The sequence below is a fragment of the Agelaius phoeniceus genome, chromosome 2 (genome assembly GCF_051311805.1).
Source record: "Agelaius phoeniceus isolate bAgePho1 chromosome 2, bAgePho1.hap1, whole genome shotgun sequence".
Classification (NCBI taxonomy): domain Eukaryota; kingdom Metazoa; phylum Chordata; class Aves; order Passeriformes; family Icteridae; genus Agelaius; species Agelaius phoeniceus.
In genome coordinates, this window is record NC_135266.1 from 67640777 (window position 1) to 67654214 (window position 13438).

At 37.8% G+C, this 13438-nt stretch overlaps 1 protein-coding gene across 4 annotated transcripts in view; it reads left to right on the forward strand.

The window, feature by feature from the left end:
* Positions 1-13438, forward strand: part of DCLK1 (doublecortin like kinase 1) — a 235471-nt gene that overhangs the window by 180505 nt on the left and 41528 nt on the right. For all 4 annotated transcript variants that reach the window (XM_077173778.1, XM_054654896.2, XM_054654895.2 and 1 more), the window contains 4 exons: positions 4840-4924; positions 6283-6391; positions 11193-11250; positions 11954-12073. In XM_077173778.1, coding sequence (XP_077029893.1) covers positions 4840-4924; positions 6283-6391; positions 11193-11250; positions 11954-12073 — 372 coding nt within the window. The remainder of the gene's footprint in view (positions 1-4839; positions 4925-6282; positions 6392-11192; positions 11251-11953; positions 12074-13438) is intronic.

Sequence of the window (13438 nt, forward strand, 5' to 3'; positions counted from 1 at the left end):
GTTGGGAGAGGGAACTTCAGTGTAACCCTTTACTTCTCTCTAAGTTGAATAATAAAAAAATCAGTTTCTCTTCTTAAAAGTTACATCAAAATGTATTACTTTATTGTTTTAAATCAGCTGTCCTCTGCTTTTGTTCTCTGGTAATGTACCATTTTGCTGTTCATTGACTTACTTATTTCTTGCTTAACACTGATAAGTATTATGGGAATTTTTTGGTCTCCTTCAAAGTCCTTAAAAGCTAATACATGTACTGGATGGTTGTCCTTATTTTACCATTATTCATGATCATCTTTATGCAAAGGAGCTGAGCTTGTCAGGAAGCCATAACAGCTACCTTGAAAAGGTTGTTTTATAACCAGACTGAACACTAGTATGGGCTCCAAAAGAGATGAGCGTGGGGCCTCAATGCTTAGTTTTGGTTTTGAAAGCTATTTTTTCCTTACTGAGTTGAACTTCATCTTACACATATTACTGACATGCTTATCTTTTTGTTTTGTTTTGTTTTGTTTTTTGTTTTTTTTTTTTTTTTAAGATTCTGTAGAGTTCTTTGGAATGGGGACATCTTAGGAGGCATAATTTAAAGACATTAATAATTCCCTTTTCCTGAGCGTCCTTCCTGAATTTACACTTTGTTTACTAATTTTAATTCTCACTTCATTAAGACAGTTTCTAAAAGAGTAGAGCTCTTCATGGGATCCAAACTTAGCACTACACCTGTGTGCTTTTCTGTTACTCACATTTCATCCAGATGCTTCCTTCGTACTGGAAAAATACAAAGGAATCTATTGTTGAGACACATTGTAGACTCCACATGTGCTGAGAAAGGTTTTGAGAGGTTTAGAAAATAGAATGCACTGTTTGGGGTTTGAGATTCAGGAATCTGAATTACACTAACAAACTTTCTAGTCATACTTGTTTAAGTCTCTTTTCATAACTGCTAACATTAGTAGTCCACAAGAATAATTCCTGCTGTTTAGTTGGAACGGGATTTTAAGATTAATTTAGGACAAAGGTGAGTATCAGGAGAGAGGAGACATTACAGTAATTTTTATTTTTCTGCTTTTTTTTTAATTTAGCACAATTTCCACTGAGATAAAGCTATTTACCAAACAGTTGCAAAATAAATCTCCAGGTGAGACATGGGTGAAACTCTATAGTGCTAATGTTTCCATTCACATCAGTGAGGTGTGTGGTGTGCTGGCCATCTGTTATATAAACCTGAATAGGATCTGAAATCCTTACACCAAAGACCTGATTTTTTTTATGCTGTTGCTTTTATGAAGGTGTGCCATAAAACTGGCCATGTGCTGGCAACCTGTGCAACTGGACCCCTTTAAATCTGTGTGAAAGCGATGACATTCCAAGCACCTCAGCATCTCTTAAAATTAAACCAGCTAATTACATTAAAGTCTGTGTGTTGAAGAGATTATACTCTTGCTTAGGGTTTTCCCCCCCCCCCCCCCATCTGCAAGATCCCTGATGGGGTCCACATCTGTGAGAGCAGCAGCACGCACAACAGACTGCCTCACGATTGGCAAGCCAACTGGAAGGAACGCTGAGACCCACAAGGATTGCTGGACCCACAGGGCTCTCAGCTTGTGAGAACAGCGAGCTAATTACAGTCTAAATAAATGAATCTCTTTCTAGCCAAAGTAAAGATAAATACATAAATGCCTGCGTGTTGTTGGAGAGGACTGAATAAAGATGAAAATATTTGTGTCATGTTTATCCAGTAACATCTCTTTAATTGTGAAAGGGGCGCTGCCAGCAGACTTGGTGAATATGTGCAAATGTCCAGTTCCTGATTTATTTTCAATCTCTTCTTTTAATAGGAGGGGTTCAGCAAAGGTAATGAAGAGTATGTTTTGATACATTTTTCAATAATTATTTAAAGTTTTATAAGTCTCAGTGTGTATTTTTAGCAATTCTTCCTAGCTACTGCTTCCTTGTCACTGGCAAGTTCTGCCTCTGCCTCCGTGCCAATGCTTCGCAGGCTGATGTCACCAAAGGGGCTGTATGCTTTGTTTGCAAACTAGTGGTATGTTATATGCTACTAATGCATTATTTCAGTTCTTCTGTTAACAAATAACATTTTAGCCTTCCCATCTTTAACAGTGCCTATAAGAAAAGAAGTAGAGTCACTTAATACATCAGTATGAAGTAAATTTTTCCTTTAAAATTTTAAATTTTCTGTGGGCCACTTTTTTTCAGTCTATTAGACTAAACCTAGGTTAAATACATATTTAAGGAGTTTGCCCAAGACATATTTAGGAGTCAATTTAATTTCACTCATGTGTAGACCGTTAAGATTATTTGTATTTAAATTGAAACACTTGCTAAAATGCTTTGTTTAAATGAGCCTTTAAAGATATCTAGTTTTGGAAGGACTGAGCAATTGCATTTCTCCGCTAAGCCTTGGTTTAAGGTCCTTGAAAAATTCAGTCCTCAAATAAATATTTGAATGTCTCTAGGCACCCATTCTGAGAAGATGTGGCCACTGAGTTAGGTCTTGATTTTCACATCTGCCATTCTCACAGATGAGAGCAATGACTGCAAGACTGTAAAGAAGCCATCAGGATGCTAAAGGAAGCTGCAGTGCTATGCAGTCAGCAGCCTTGACCTGACATCTACTTAAAAGTGTAATCTCACTAAAGTGCAAAAAATGAAAAAGAAGTAGCTGTTAAATAATCTGTTGAAATTCTAGCACTAACCTTTTTGTGATTGTACTCCTTAAATGTTGTAATGATTCATTCCTGATCATAGAAGTAATAAATATTAAACATGTTTAAATTGTAATTCCTTACAGAAAATACTGTGAGAGGGAAAATTAGTATGAAATTGGATGTCTGTTCTAGGAAAACAAACAAACACAGCAGAATGAGTAGAGAGAACATGTTTTTCTGCTTATTTTACAAGCAGGACTGTAAAGGAAACAATTCTCTCATTACATGTGTATAAAAATAGGCTTTGAGACTGACTTCTCCAGGCATGAGAACTCCTAGCATTTCCCCGTTACCTTGATCCACATCTGCTCACTTGTTCAAAAATGAACCAGAGGTAAGTTTTTATTGGGATGTCACACAGAGTTTAGTACAGGAATGGAACATATATAAACACGTCCTGACCATGAAACAAGAGCAGCAGTATCATGGCAAACTGCATAAAATCACTCAGTGCTGACTTCTGTTGTCAAGAGGCAACAAAAACAGTCCAAAAACTGATTAATGCATTCTTCAATTCTGGTCAAAGCTCAGAAGAAATACTTGCCTGGATGAAAAGAGGGAGCTGGGGTTGATTAAAGGAAACAAGGGCAAAGAATCTCATGGTAGATGGGATGTGCAAGCTCTCAGGATTGTTTAGTGAAAAATAGGCCAAGTTCAGACTTTGTCTAAGTCATCTGACCTTTGTTGTGGGAGAAATTAAAAGTTATTCTGTTCAAATGAGCTCAGCATACTGGCCAGATTTTAAGTCTGCTGACTGCATTTTCCCTGGCTTGGTACTCAGCAAATATCCAAACTGCTGCAACTTCAGTTACTCTTGCTCCAGTCATGAACTCTGTTCTGCAGTGTCAGACAAAAGAAATAATTCCAAAGTAGTTGTATTTAATTTGTAAAGTGAGTTGGCACCATGACTGTGGGCATCTAAAAACCTTGCAGACACTGCTAAGGAAGTGATAGTGTTAGTTACGTGAAGTACAGCCTGCAATCTATGTAATTTATAAATTGAAGAAGATAATGAAATACTCCAGCGCTTTCAGCATGTGAATGATGTGAACCCAAGAAAATTTTAGTTTTGCAAATCCTCTGAATATTTTTCACTTAAGTTGTAATAGGAGGACCAGAAGAAATGCTTAGTTTGGCTTTAAGTTTGAAGGGCCACCATTATATTTGTAGCTTCTTCTGGCTTCCTCTGAAGATAGGAAATCCTGAGGATGAGGTATAAATGTTATGCACCACAGGATAAAAGTTTTGGGTGAAATCCAGTCCATCTCAATTGTCTGTGTAGCTTCATCCATCTAGATGCATGATGAAGCAGTTTTCCTAAAGTCTGTAGGTTGAAGGATGAAGCAGGTTTCCTAAAGTCTGATAGATGTTGATAGGTGCTTTGGAAGGCTTCCCTGGTGAGATCCTGCCTCCTACACTTCTGGCATCCAAGGCAGGTGGCTACAAGTTTCCTTTGAGGGGCCACAGAGACACCACCCTCCCCCATTAGCTGTACAGACAGGACAAGAACTTGAAACAGAGCACAAGAACAGAGTCACTGCCTCAAGTGAGCCACCCCCAGTCAAATGCTTCTATGAAACAGCAACCATTATTCACCCTGACATTTTATTTTGTCCATACACTGCCATAATGATTTCTCCCTTTTAGAACAAAACTGGGGAAGATTTCAACAGCGGGAGGTTTGTAAAATTGAGGAATTCTGCACATAACACAGCCAGCTAAAGACTTAGGTTCCTCTAGTGCCTGCTGAGTTAATAGGGTCTCTAAGAGCATAGTCTCCAGCCTGCAGAGGGCATACGGCTCCTCAGTTTTCCCTGCCAAAATGTTTGTGGAATAGGGAGAAGCTGTTGGAGCATACATCAATGTATTCTTGCAGGCACATTGCTTCACTTGGTGGATCAAGGATCTCTCCAGTAATGTGAGGTTACCAAAAGTGTAATTTCAGTGGAAGAAATTGGACTCTTCCCAAGCATCCACATATCCATCCAGCAAAGTAAATAGATACTTTACATAAGGAACACTGAAGCCTCTCCAGGACATGTGTCCAGCAGGAACGTGCTGTAGGTACTCGTGCTTCTTAAAAATCATCTGTTTTCATTTGTGTCTCCATTTCCAGAGCTCCCAACACAGTGGCTCCTCTACCTCATTAGCATCCACCAAAGTTTGCAGCTCTATGGATGAAAATGATGGCCCTGCAGAAGGTAACATTTGGAGCTAACATTTCAAAGCAGTCAGTGTAGTGATAACAGCAGCTGTGTAGGAAGTGAGTCATTCTTCCTGACAGAGAAGGTGGGAGCATTGTAGGCTGGATGATTTTCTGTGAGGAAGCTCCTCAGCCTTAGCAAACCAGTTAGGTCCACTCTGGATCAGAGTTGATCTGGACATCACTGTTCAGAGATATTTTTATTTTGGAACACTTGAGTTTTTATTTCTGCAAGCAACACAATGCTGACTGGCTTATTTCAGTATTTTTGTCTCATCTGCCATGGTACTAAAGAACACACTGCAGTCCTGGGCCTTTACTCAGAAATGGATAGTCCTACTCCTGCTAAGGCTTTGAGCAAGTTGGCTAAGGGACAAGGTCTGCTTGAGCACTGCCGGCTCACATACGCATCTATGTACATGTGTGTGTATCTGTGCTCCTGTTGGAGAATAACTCTTCATGCTGTCTGTGAATTCAGACAAACCCCAGCCTCCTTGTGTCCTAGCATTCCTAGCATTCACTTTTAATACTCAACTGGAACAAAGGACAGAGTAATACACAGTTAAATGCACTGTCTTAAAGAGTGTAAACACAAATCACATTTCTGAGAGGCTATTTTTTTTACATTACAATATTTATATAGTAGTTTGTATCAGCTGCAGTTTACAGTCAGCTTTTAGAGGCATGTTAGTTATTTGTAACACTATTTCAAATACATTTAAAAATAATAGTACAGGAATGAGCACTAAAACACATTAAACTACAAGCTTTTCCTATGCTTAGACACTGTGTAATGCAATTTTACCTAAACATCTGGTATCCAGGTTGCATGCGAGGTAGTATTATTGAGAACATTTGTTTAAAAACTAAATATTTGATATTGGGGGATGGGGAGGACTAGCACTTAGCACATGAGGAGTTTTATGGATGTCTCAGTTTACAGGATGTAATAAAATAAGTGCTTGAGTGTTGGACTTCTTTGGTACATATATTTAATCATGCTGTGTCAAGGAGTTCCAGCCCTTTTTGGAGGCTGGTCTGCGCTTGTGCAGATCACAGAGGCCTTTTCGTAATTAAAAAAATACAATTTTGGTTATGTCTTGGGGGCATATTGCAATGGCATCTATATAACACTCAAATGGTGGTATGTTTGAGCCCCCAGAAGTCTTATTTTTCATTATTGTATCTGCATGAAACCTGTTGAGTACAATGTCAGCAGCATGGTTTCACTGTACAGTAAGTGAGATACTGACTGAATGGTTTCCAGGCTCCTAAACCGAGGACTTAAAATGCATGTTATGTGCAACATCTGTGTTTCCTTCACTAACAATAAAAATGTACTAATGATTCTTTCAGAAGTGTTGGAGGAAGGTTTCCAGGTTCCAGCGTCAATAGCAGAGCGATATAAAGTTGGAAGAACTATAGGAGACGGAAATTTTGCTATTGTGAAGGAGTGTATAGAAAGGTGAGGAGGATAATATGCTTATTACTGTAAAAAATAATTTAAATATTAATGTCATGCTTTCTCCAGATCGTATCTTTATTTGTAGAATACAGAAATGTAATAAAGTAATGTTTCAATGCCAGATGGAAAAACTAATGTCCTCTCAAATTAAAAAATGAGTGAGTTCAAGGGGCAATCTATGAATTTTTTTCTTCATGGGGTTTATATGGGTTTTTTCTGCTACACTCCACGTGATGTTACCATTTCCTTCTGTTAAATCTCTCTTGTTGCACTGAAATAACATCTTTTCTTGCAGTATGTTCTTGCAATGCTCCTTTTACATTAGACCAGTGGAACATTTCACATACAGCAGCACTCTGTAAAGATGTCAGGAAGTTCTCTGTTTGGGGTGCAGTGGTAATGGTCAGCACAAAGAGGTAATTTTGGATCAAACTACTCTGCCATCTGACACTGAGGTGTAGTCTCTTTCTTATTTATTTTTAATTTAATGGACATCTAACTCCTGCTTGCCTGCTTTGTGCCATTATATTTGCTCGTTCCAACTTTATGAGCCTCACTGCAGACACCAAAATCTAACTTCTTCAGTGACCTTTACTGTTAAGAGGTGAAAAAAGTCTTTGATTTTAGACATCTACTCCAGATTGGAGAAGTCACAAGTCACCTCAGTTTTCAGTGTTGCTGAAAATGTCCAGCATGAAAATTCATGTGTCTGTTTCTAAATCTGTTCAGGCTTGAACCTGCTCTACCCAACCTTAAGAGTATAAAAAATATGGAACCAAGGAGGAATGCTCTAAGCAGAACTGTGGTTGCCATTTAGTGGTATTGTTAAAAATAAGAGACTACGGGATATAAAAGACAGAAGGTAGTTCACCTATATGTGAAACAACTGTAGGATTGCTCATGTTAGTAGCAGTGCAGACAAACAAAAAACTGCCAGATCTGGAGTGTCCAAAAGAGAGAGCAATAGAGATGTCAAGGTTTGAGAATGAAATTTCATCAGTTAAGTTTTCTATCCACTATTACCATATCCTGAAGAGAAGACTCTTAGAGAGGACTATAATTTCACCTTTGGGCTCAAACAAAAAACAGCTCTTTAGCCTGTAAAAATATGATGTAAACCCTGGAGAGTGAGATTAAATCTCCTGACAGACAATGATAAATTAGCTTGGCTGGTTTTAAACTAGTCCCCTTGGAAAAATATGGGTCTACCTCTGCATCCAAAAGTGCAACTTGGAGATCATGAAGACAGCTGTTGGGGAAAAGGGTGAGAGTAGATTTTGTATCAGCTGACAGTGTGCTTGTGGGACTTGGCCAAAGTTCTGGTGAGGCCTTTAGTATTCTGCCAGAGTGAGTTCTTGGTGGAGCTGGTCATCCAGAGGACAGTAGCTGTTCAGATCAAACCTCAGGTTCTGAGCACTAAACTGTATGGAAACCTAAAGGAAGCAAAGCAAAAAAATATGAAAGAGAGGAAGCACTGAAATACCCTATGGAGGGGCATGACTAATTAAAGAAATGGGTGAAAACACCCATTTTCACCCAAAATCCCTTTCTAAGAAAAGAGAAAAAGGCAGCTAAAGGTAAAGTGAATAGTGATTGGGAAAAGCAGATTAGAAGGTAAAATAATGATAACTTGTGGTTTTAATAAACTCATTCAGCTGAAAATGCAATTTGTGCTGCTCAGAGACAGTACAAATGTACTAGTGTGCATGTCACAATTATTTCCCAAATGGAGAGAAAACACATGAACAAAATTAAATATAGGTCCCATCACACCTAAAAATAATGCTGATTACAATATCCTGGAGAACTTGAATGAAAACTGTTTCCTATCCTCTTGTCTATCCCACAGGTCCCAGCAGTATCCAGTAACATGGTGTGTCTAATGTACTCAAATAGCATTTTTACCCAGGTATTCCCAGATATATAGTCTTGTGGTCTCTGAGCTATACCGTTCCATAGATCCCATTTCTATCAGAGAGCTACCACTTTGGGAGATTTTGAAAATTGAAGTGGAATTGTTTCTGTTAGTTTATACTTCTAAAGCAGTATATCCTTGCCATCACAGGTGTGGAAGGAGAAATTAAAGATTCGGAGGGTAAATTATACCAGTACCTGTGAAACACCTTCAAAAATATTCTTTTCAGTCTTTTTTTTAAGCATCTCTAACCACCTCACTTCAAAGTCTGATATGTCCATCATTTGCAGAGCCAGAATTAATGGGGTGATACTTGGGACAGAGAACTTTTCCATTTCCTTGTGAAGTATAATTCCTGTGTGCATTACACTTCAAAGGAATAGCACCATAAGGTGTTAAACAAGTAGGAATGGGTCTTGCTACACTGATCACATGAATACTCCTTCTCCACTGCTGTGAGATCAGTCTGTGAGCACTTCAATACATTCACAGGAGTTTTCCTCTGACAATGAACAGTCTAAATAGAAACCAAAAACCATCTCCAAAATTTTCACATGTGGACTTCTAAATCCCATTTTGAGCATCTGTGAAGGCGCAGGGACACACTCTTAAATACATTTAATGCATGCAAAAATACAACAAAGATAGATTTTTGTCTCCAGTGCAGTCTAAATCTCCATGAAGTTTGCAACAGTTTAAAGAGCCAGGGAACATGGCACCCAGCCCTGTTATGAGCTAGAAGTCAACTCTGTGGTAGTGCAGTGGGTCCAGACTCCTGTCCAGCCACAACATGTTGCCTTCTTTTTGTGGTCCCTTTTTATTGTTTAGGTGAGAGGTGAGATGCCTGTTTCATGGTGACTTTCTGACATGGCCATGCAAATTTTTTGTGGTGTGTAAGTTGCTGTGCTGCTGACAGGCCACGGTTCTGCAGCTTTTCAGGGGAAAGGATTTACATTATCTTAGCTTTAATTGTCTTTTTACCAAAACAAAGAGCAGTCAGAGTTGTCATCTGCGTGTTACATATCTGCTCCATCGTACGCACAATTTGTCCTGCGGTGTTTTTATATGTGTTCATTTTTAACTTTCAGATACTTTCAAATGCTGACATTTCCTCACTAGCTCAGATTTCCCAATGTCTTGGAGTACGTGGAGTCTCCCATGGCCAACAAAAACCATCAATTTCCTTTCTCATGACAGAAAGGAAGCATTCCTAGGGCAACCAAGCAGCTTGAAAGAGACTACTATTGAAAGAGGCTATATTTTGTCTCAGTTTGAACCCCAGATATCTTAATTTCTAATATTTCTTGTTCAACCTTCTCCTTCTAGTCCCAAAAATAATGTCCAAATCTCTTCCTGTCCCCTCACTGAGCTTGGACTGTAGCCACTGCAGCACTGGAGAGGGGCACCCCACATGGAGTACAGCCCATTTTGGGGGACTGTAGCACTAAACCCCTGTGTGGGGAGTACAGATAGGAGAAGTTTTTATTTGTGTAAATCTTGAACAGATATGCTGTAATTTTTCCCCCAATTCATAAACTTTCTTATCTTGTGTGACTTCTTTTAATTAATGTCCTAATAGAGGCAGTTTTAGCTCTTTGCCAGGAAACATAAACAGAATGAATATTTTGGTGGTATTTTTGCTTTTTACTGAATTATCCATTTTTCCTTAAATTGAAAATTAGTGGTACATCATTGCCAGAGGAGTCCTCCATGTTTTAATATGGAAATGAAAATGCCCAGTTGCTTTCCAGATACAGTGCTGCAGTGTATTACTCACTTTGCATGTCCTGTTTGACAGACTGAGCACACTTTTAGACACATTAATGTCTCTGTTGAACATACTCTGTATCAGTTTAATGTATCAGTTTAACTACTGTTTTTTGTGAAATGAGGAGTGAAAAAAATGACCCTGTATTGAAAGGTTATTTTTTTTCTTAATTTTTAACCAAACACACCTAAAGGCAATGTAATAGACATTTGTAACCTGTATAGGTTCATATTACAAAATGAAAATATTTCAGTAAGATCTTTTTCTTAAATTATCCCTTTTCCATTTCATCTTATAGGGAAACTGGGGCTTGTAGGCAGAGCTTCTTGTTTTCATTCTTATGGCCGTCTTTTGGTTTTGTAACTTAATTAAGAAGTGGAAGTTGAAACTGTTAACTTGTTCACAAGCTAATTTTTCTCTGTTAGTATTCTAGATAATAGATAACTACATACATGTAGTAGTGATAAATACTGTAATGATTCAAAACAACACAGTAGTTAAAAGGAAATGTGTTTTCATCCTGAACTAATTTCTCTTACTGTCTCCAGAACCTTCCACATTCTGCCTAAAAGCCAACATATTTCACTCTGCTAAATATCCTATAATTACTGAATACATAAAAATTATTCCAAGGACTGACCTTTTATCATAACAGGTGTGACTGCAGATATGCAAAGAAATTGCTTTCCATTTTAAGTAAAAAATAAGTAAGTATTTTCTGTGGGCTATATTTTTTGTAGGATAGAAAACAAAAGTTGTTTGTTTTGAAAATATTTGAACCTGTGAACACCGCATGGTATTTTTACATAAAAATGACAAAGTAATAACAATTTTCACTAAAAATGGAAGAAAAAGTCAACCGTTTTTTTTATTTTGAAAACACTGAAATGCTCTCATCTTAAAGCAAAAAAAGTTATGTCTTTTTCTCAGGCATGCATATTTAATAACTTTGGCTGAATTTCCTAACACTAGTCAAATCTAAGCTTTGTTTCTTTAAAAAAAAAGAATATTCTGCTAGAACTCTTCATTACACTTATTATATTGATATAACAAATATAAACTCAACTGAGAAAAATATTCAATGTGATTAAACATACAATTTTTTTCTCTTTCCTCAGATCAACTGGTAGAGAATATGCTCTGAAAATAATCAAGAAAAGTAAATGTAGAGGAAAAGTAAGTACAAAAAAAGTATGAGACCGAAAGATTTTTTTCCAAGAAATTTTTTGTGAGAGGTCATTTTGAGAAGCTGTTGGCATTTGTGTCCTTCCTGACAAGTATTAAAATCTCTTTGGTTGAAGTCTTTGCCTACCCGCTGTAGACTCTTGGAGTTTCAGGAGAAAAGGCAGTCATGTGCTGTTCTAGACCTGTGTGATGAATATCCAGTGTTTTCTTTTATCCATGTAACTATGTCTTCTAATTTTCATAATTCCAGGTGTTATAGAAAGCAGAAAATAACACAAATAATTATAACAAAACTGGTCACTGTCTGTAAGGCATAGGTTAATTAAATTGATGTCAATTTTACTCCAAGTTACTGTTAGCTTTTAAAATCAGTAACAAAAGGTTCTGTGAGAAGAGGCAATCATGTTGTTAAATCTAAAGATTCTGCATCAGAGAAAATTTAAAAAGCTTTCATTTTTCTCGGCACCAGAAGCACATCTTTTCTTCCATTTCTTTTTCTGTGTTCCGCTCTCTCTTCTTTCAGTTACCACACTCATGTTTCCAAACGTGTTCCTTCCCTGTTGCTGGAGGCAACATCTGTTAGTTTTTTCAAAAACCCCAGAGAATCTGTACAGCTCTCAATTCTCTCTGCTTTTTCCACTGTGAATTTTTTTCCCCACTAACCCATATTCATTGAAAATTTTTTGTGTGTCAGGAACACATGATCCAGAATGAGGTATCTATTTTAAGACGAGTCAAGCATCCCAATATTGTACTTCTGATCGAGGAGATGGACATGCCAACTGAGTTGTACCTTGTCATGGAACTTGTAAAGGTGAGTGTTTGGAGCCAAGCTGCTTATCGAATCAACCATATTGAAAAATTCCATTCCTACTTAGGCTTACTAAAAAACATGGGATCACAGAATAATGTAGAGTGGAAGAGATCTCTGAAAGTGGTCTTGCATCCTACTGAAAGATGTATAACCCACTGTCAGATTTTTTTTTAATCAGCTTTCAAATATTTCAAATATTTGTCTAACTTCCCATAAGCCACACTTGGAAATGCTCTGTTGACTGTATACCACCAGTTTTGTTTGCTTCCTCAAGAGAAAACTCGTTAAAAATTTATAATCTGCCTTGAGGTGAATTGAAAATATACCTAGTCCAAATAGCCATAAATACCAGCCTTCAAAATACAAAAAGGTGAAAGGGTTTCATTAGTTTTTATTAATTTACATTAAATCTAAACAATATTAAATATGTTTTTTCTCTATTGATTTATATTAACACAGTGTCAAACTTGCCTCCCCAATAGCAATCTAAATGTAAGCAGAAGGAAGGGGAAAGTGAAAAAGAAAAGCCTGCTGTTAAAAACATAGTTCTAGTCTAAAAAGTAAACTTGTGAATGCAGTGGTTTATATTTTGGATGCTATTTCTTCACAGTGACTTAGAGAAAGCGCTTTTTGGCAAACAGGATTGTTGATCTGCTTTGTTCTGGTGTAGGTGGAGGTTAGAAGGTGCTCTTAATGTCCCTATTACACCCCATTGAGATATTAAATAGGGCAATCCCAGGTCCAAGTGTTTCTTAAATACCCTTTCAGTCTCTGGTCTGGAATACAAGAGCAAGTAGAATGACAAGGTTTTTTTGGTTTGTTCCATTATCCCCCATGCTCTGTGGCAGAACCAGTGACATAAGCCATGTTCCCAGTCCAGAGCTGGAAGGCTCTGTGTGCCTCATGAGTGGATGCCCACAGATTTTCCCTGTCCTCGTGGCAGTCTGGGAAAGAAAGTCTTGTCCTCGTAGGTCTGTGCCTGACAGATGCCCTATTTGGATTGAGTAGTGCTGTGGAGCTTATGGTCCCCCTAACCCCAATGTCCACCACCTCCAAGCTCTGAGGAAGCACATTAGGAGATGCTGGTACTAAGGAGCTGACATATTTTCTCTGATGAAAAAGTTAAATCCCAAGACAAAAAAAAATACTAGCAATCTTGCATGCCATGAATCCTTTTGTGTTACCAGTCCCAGAATAATTTCCCCACTCCCTTTACAATCTCAGCCCTCTCTCACTTTTAGGCATGCAATGTGAAATAGCACAGCTTGAGATCAGATACCATTAGCCATCTAGCACTATTTTAATCATAATTACTGCTCTATTTTATTCTATTCTATTCTAAGTGAGCTCACTATGAGATCCATG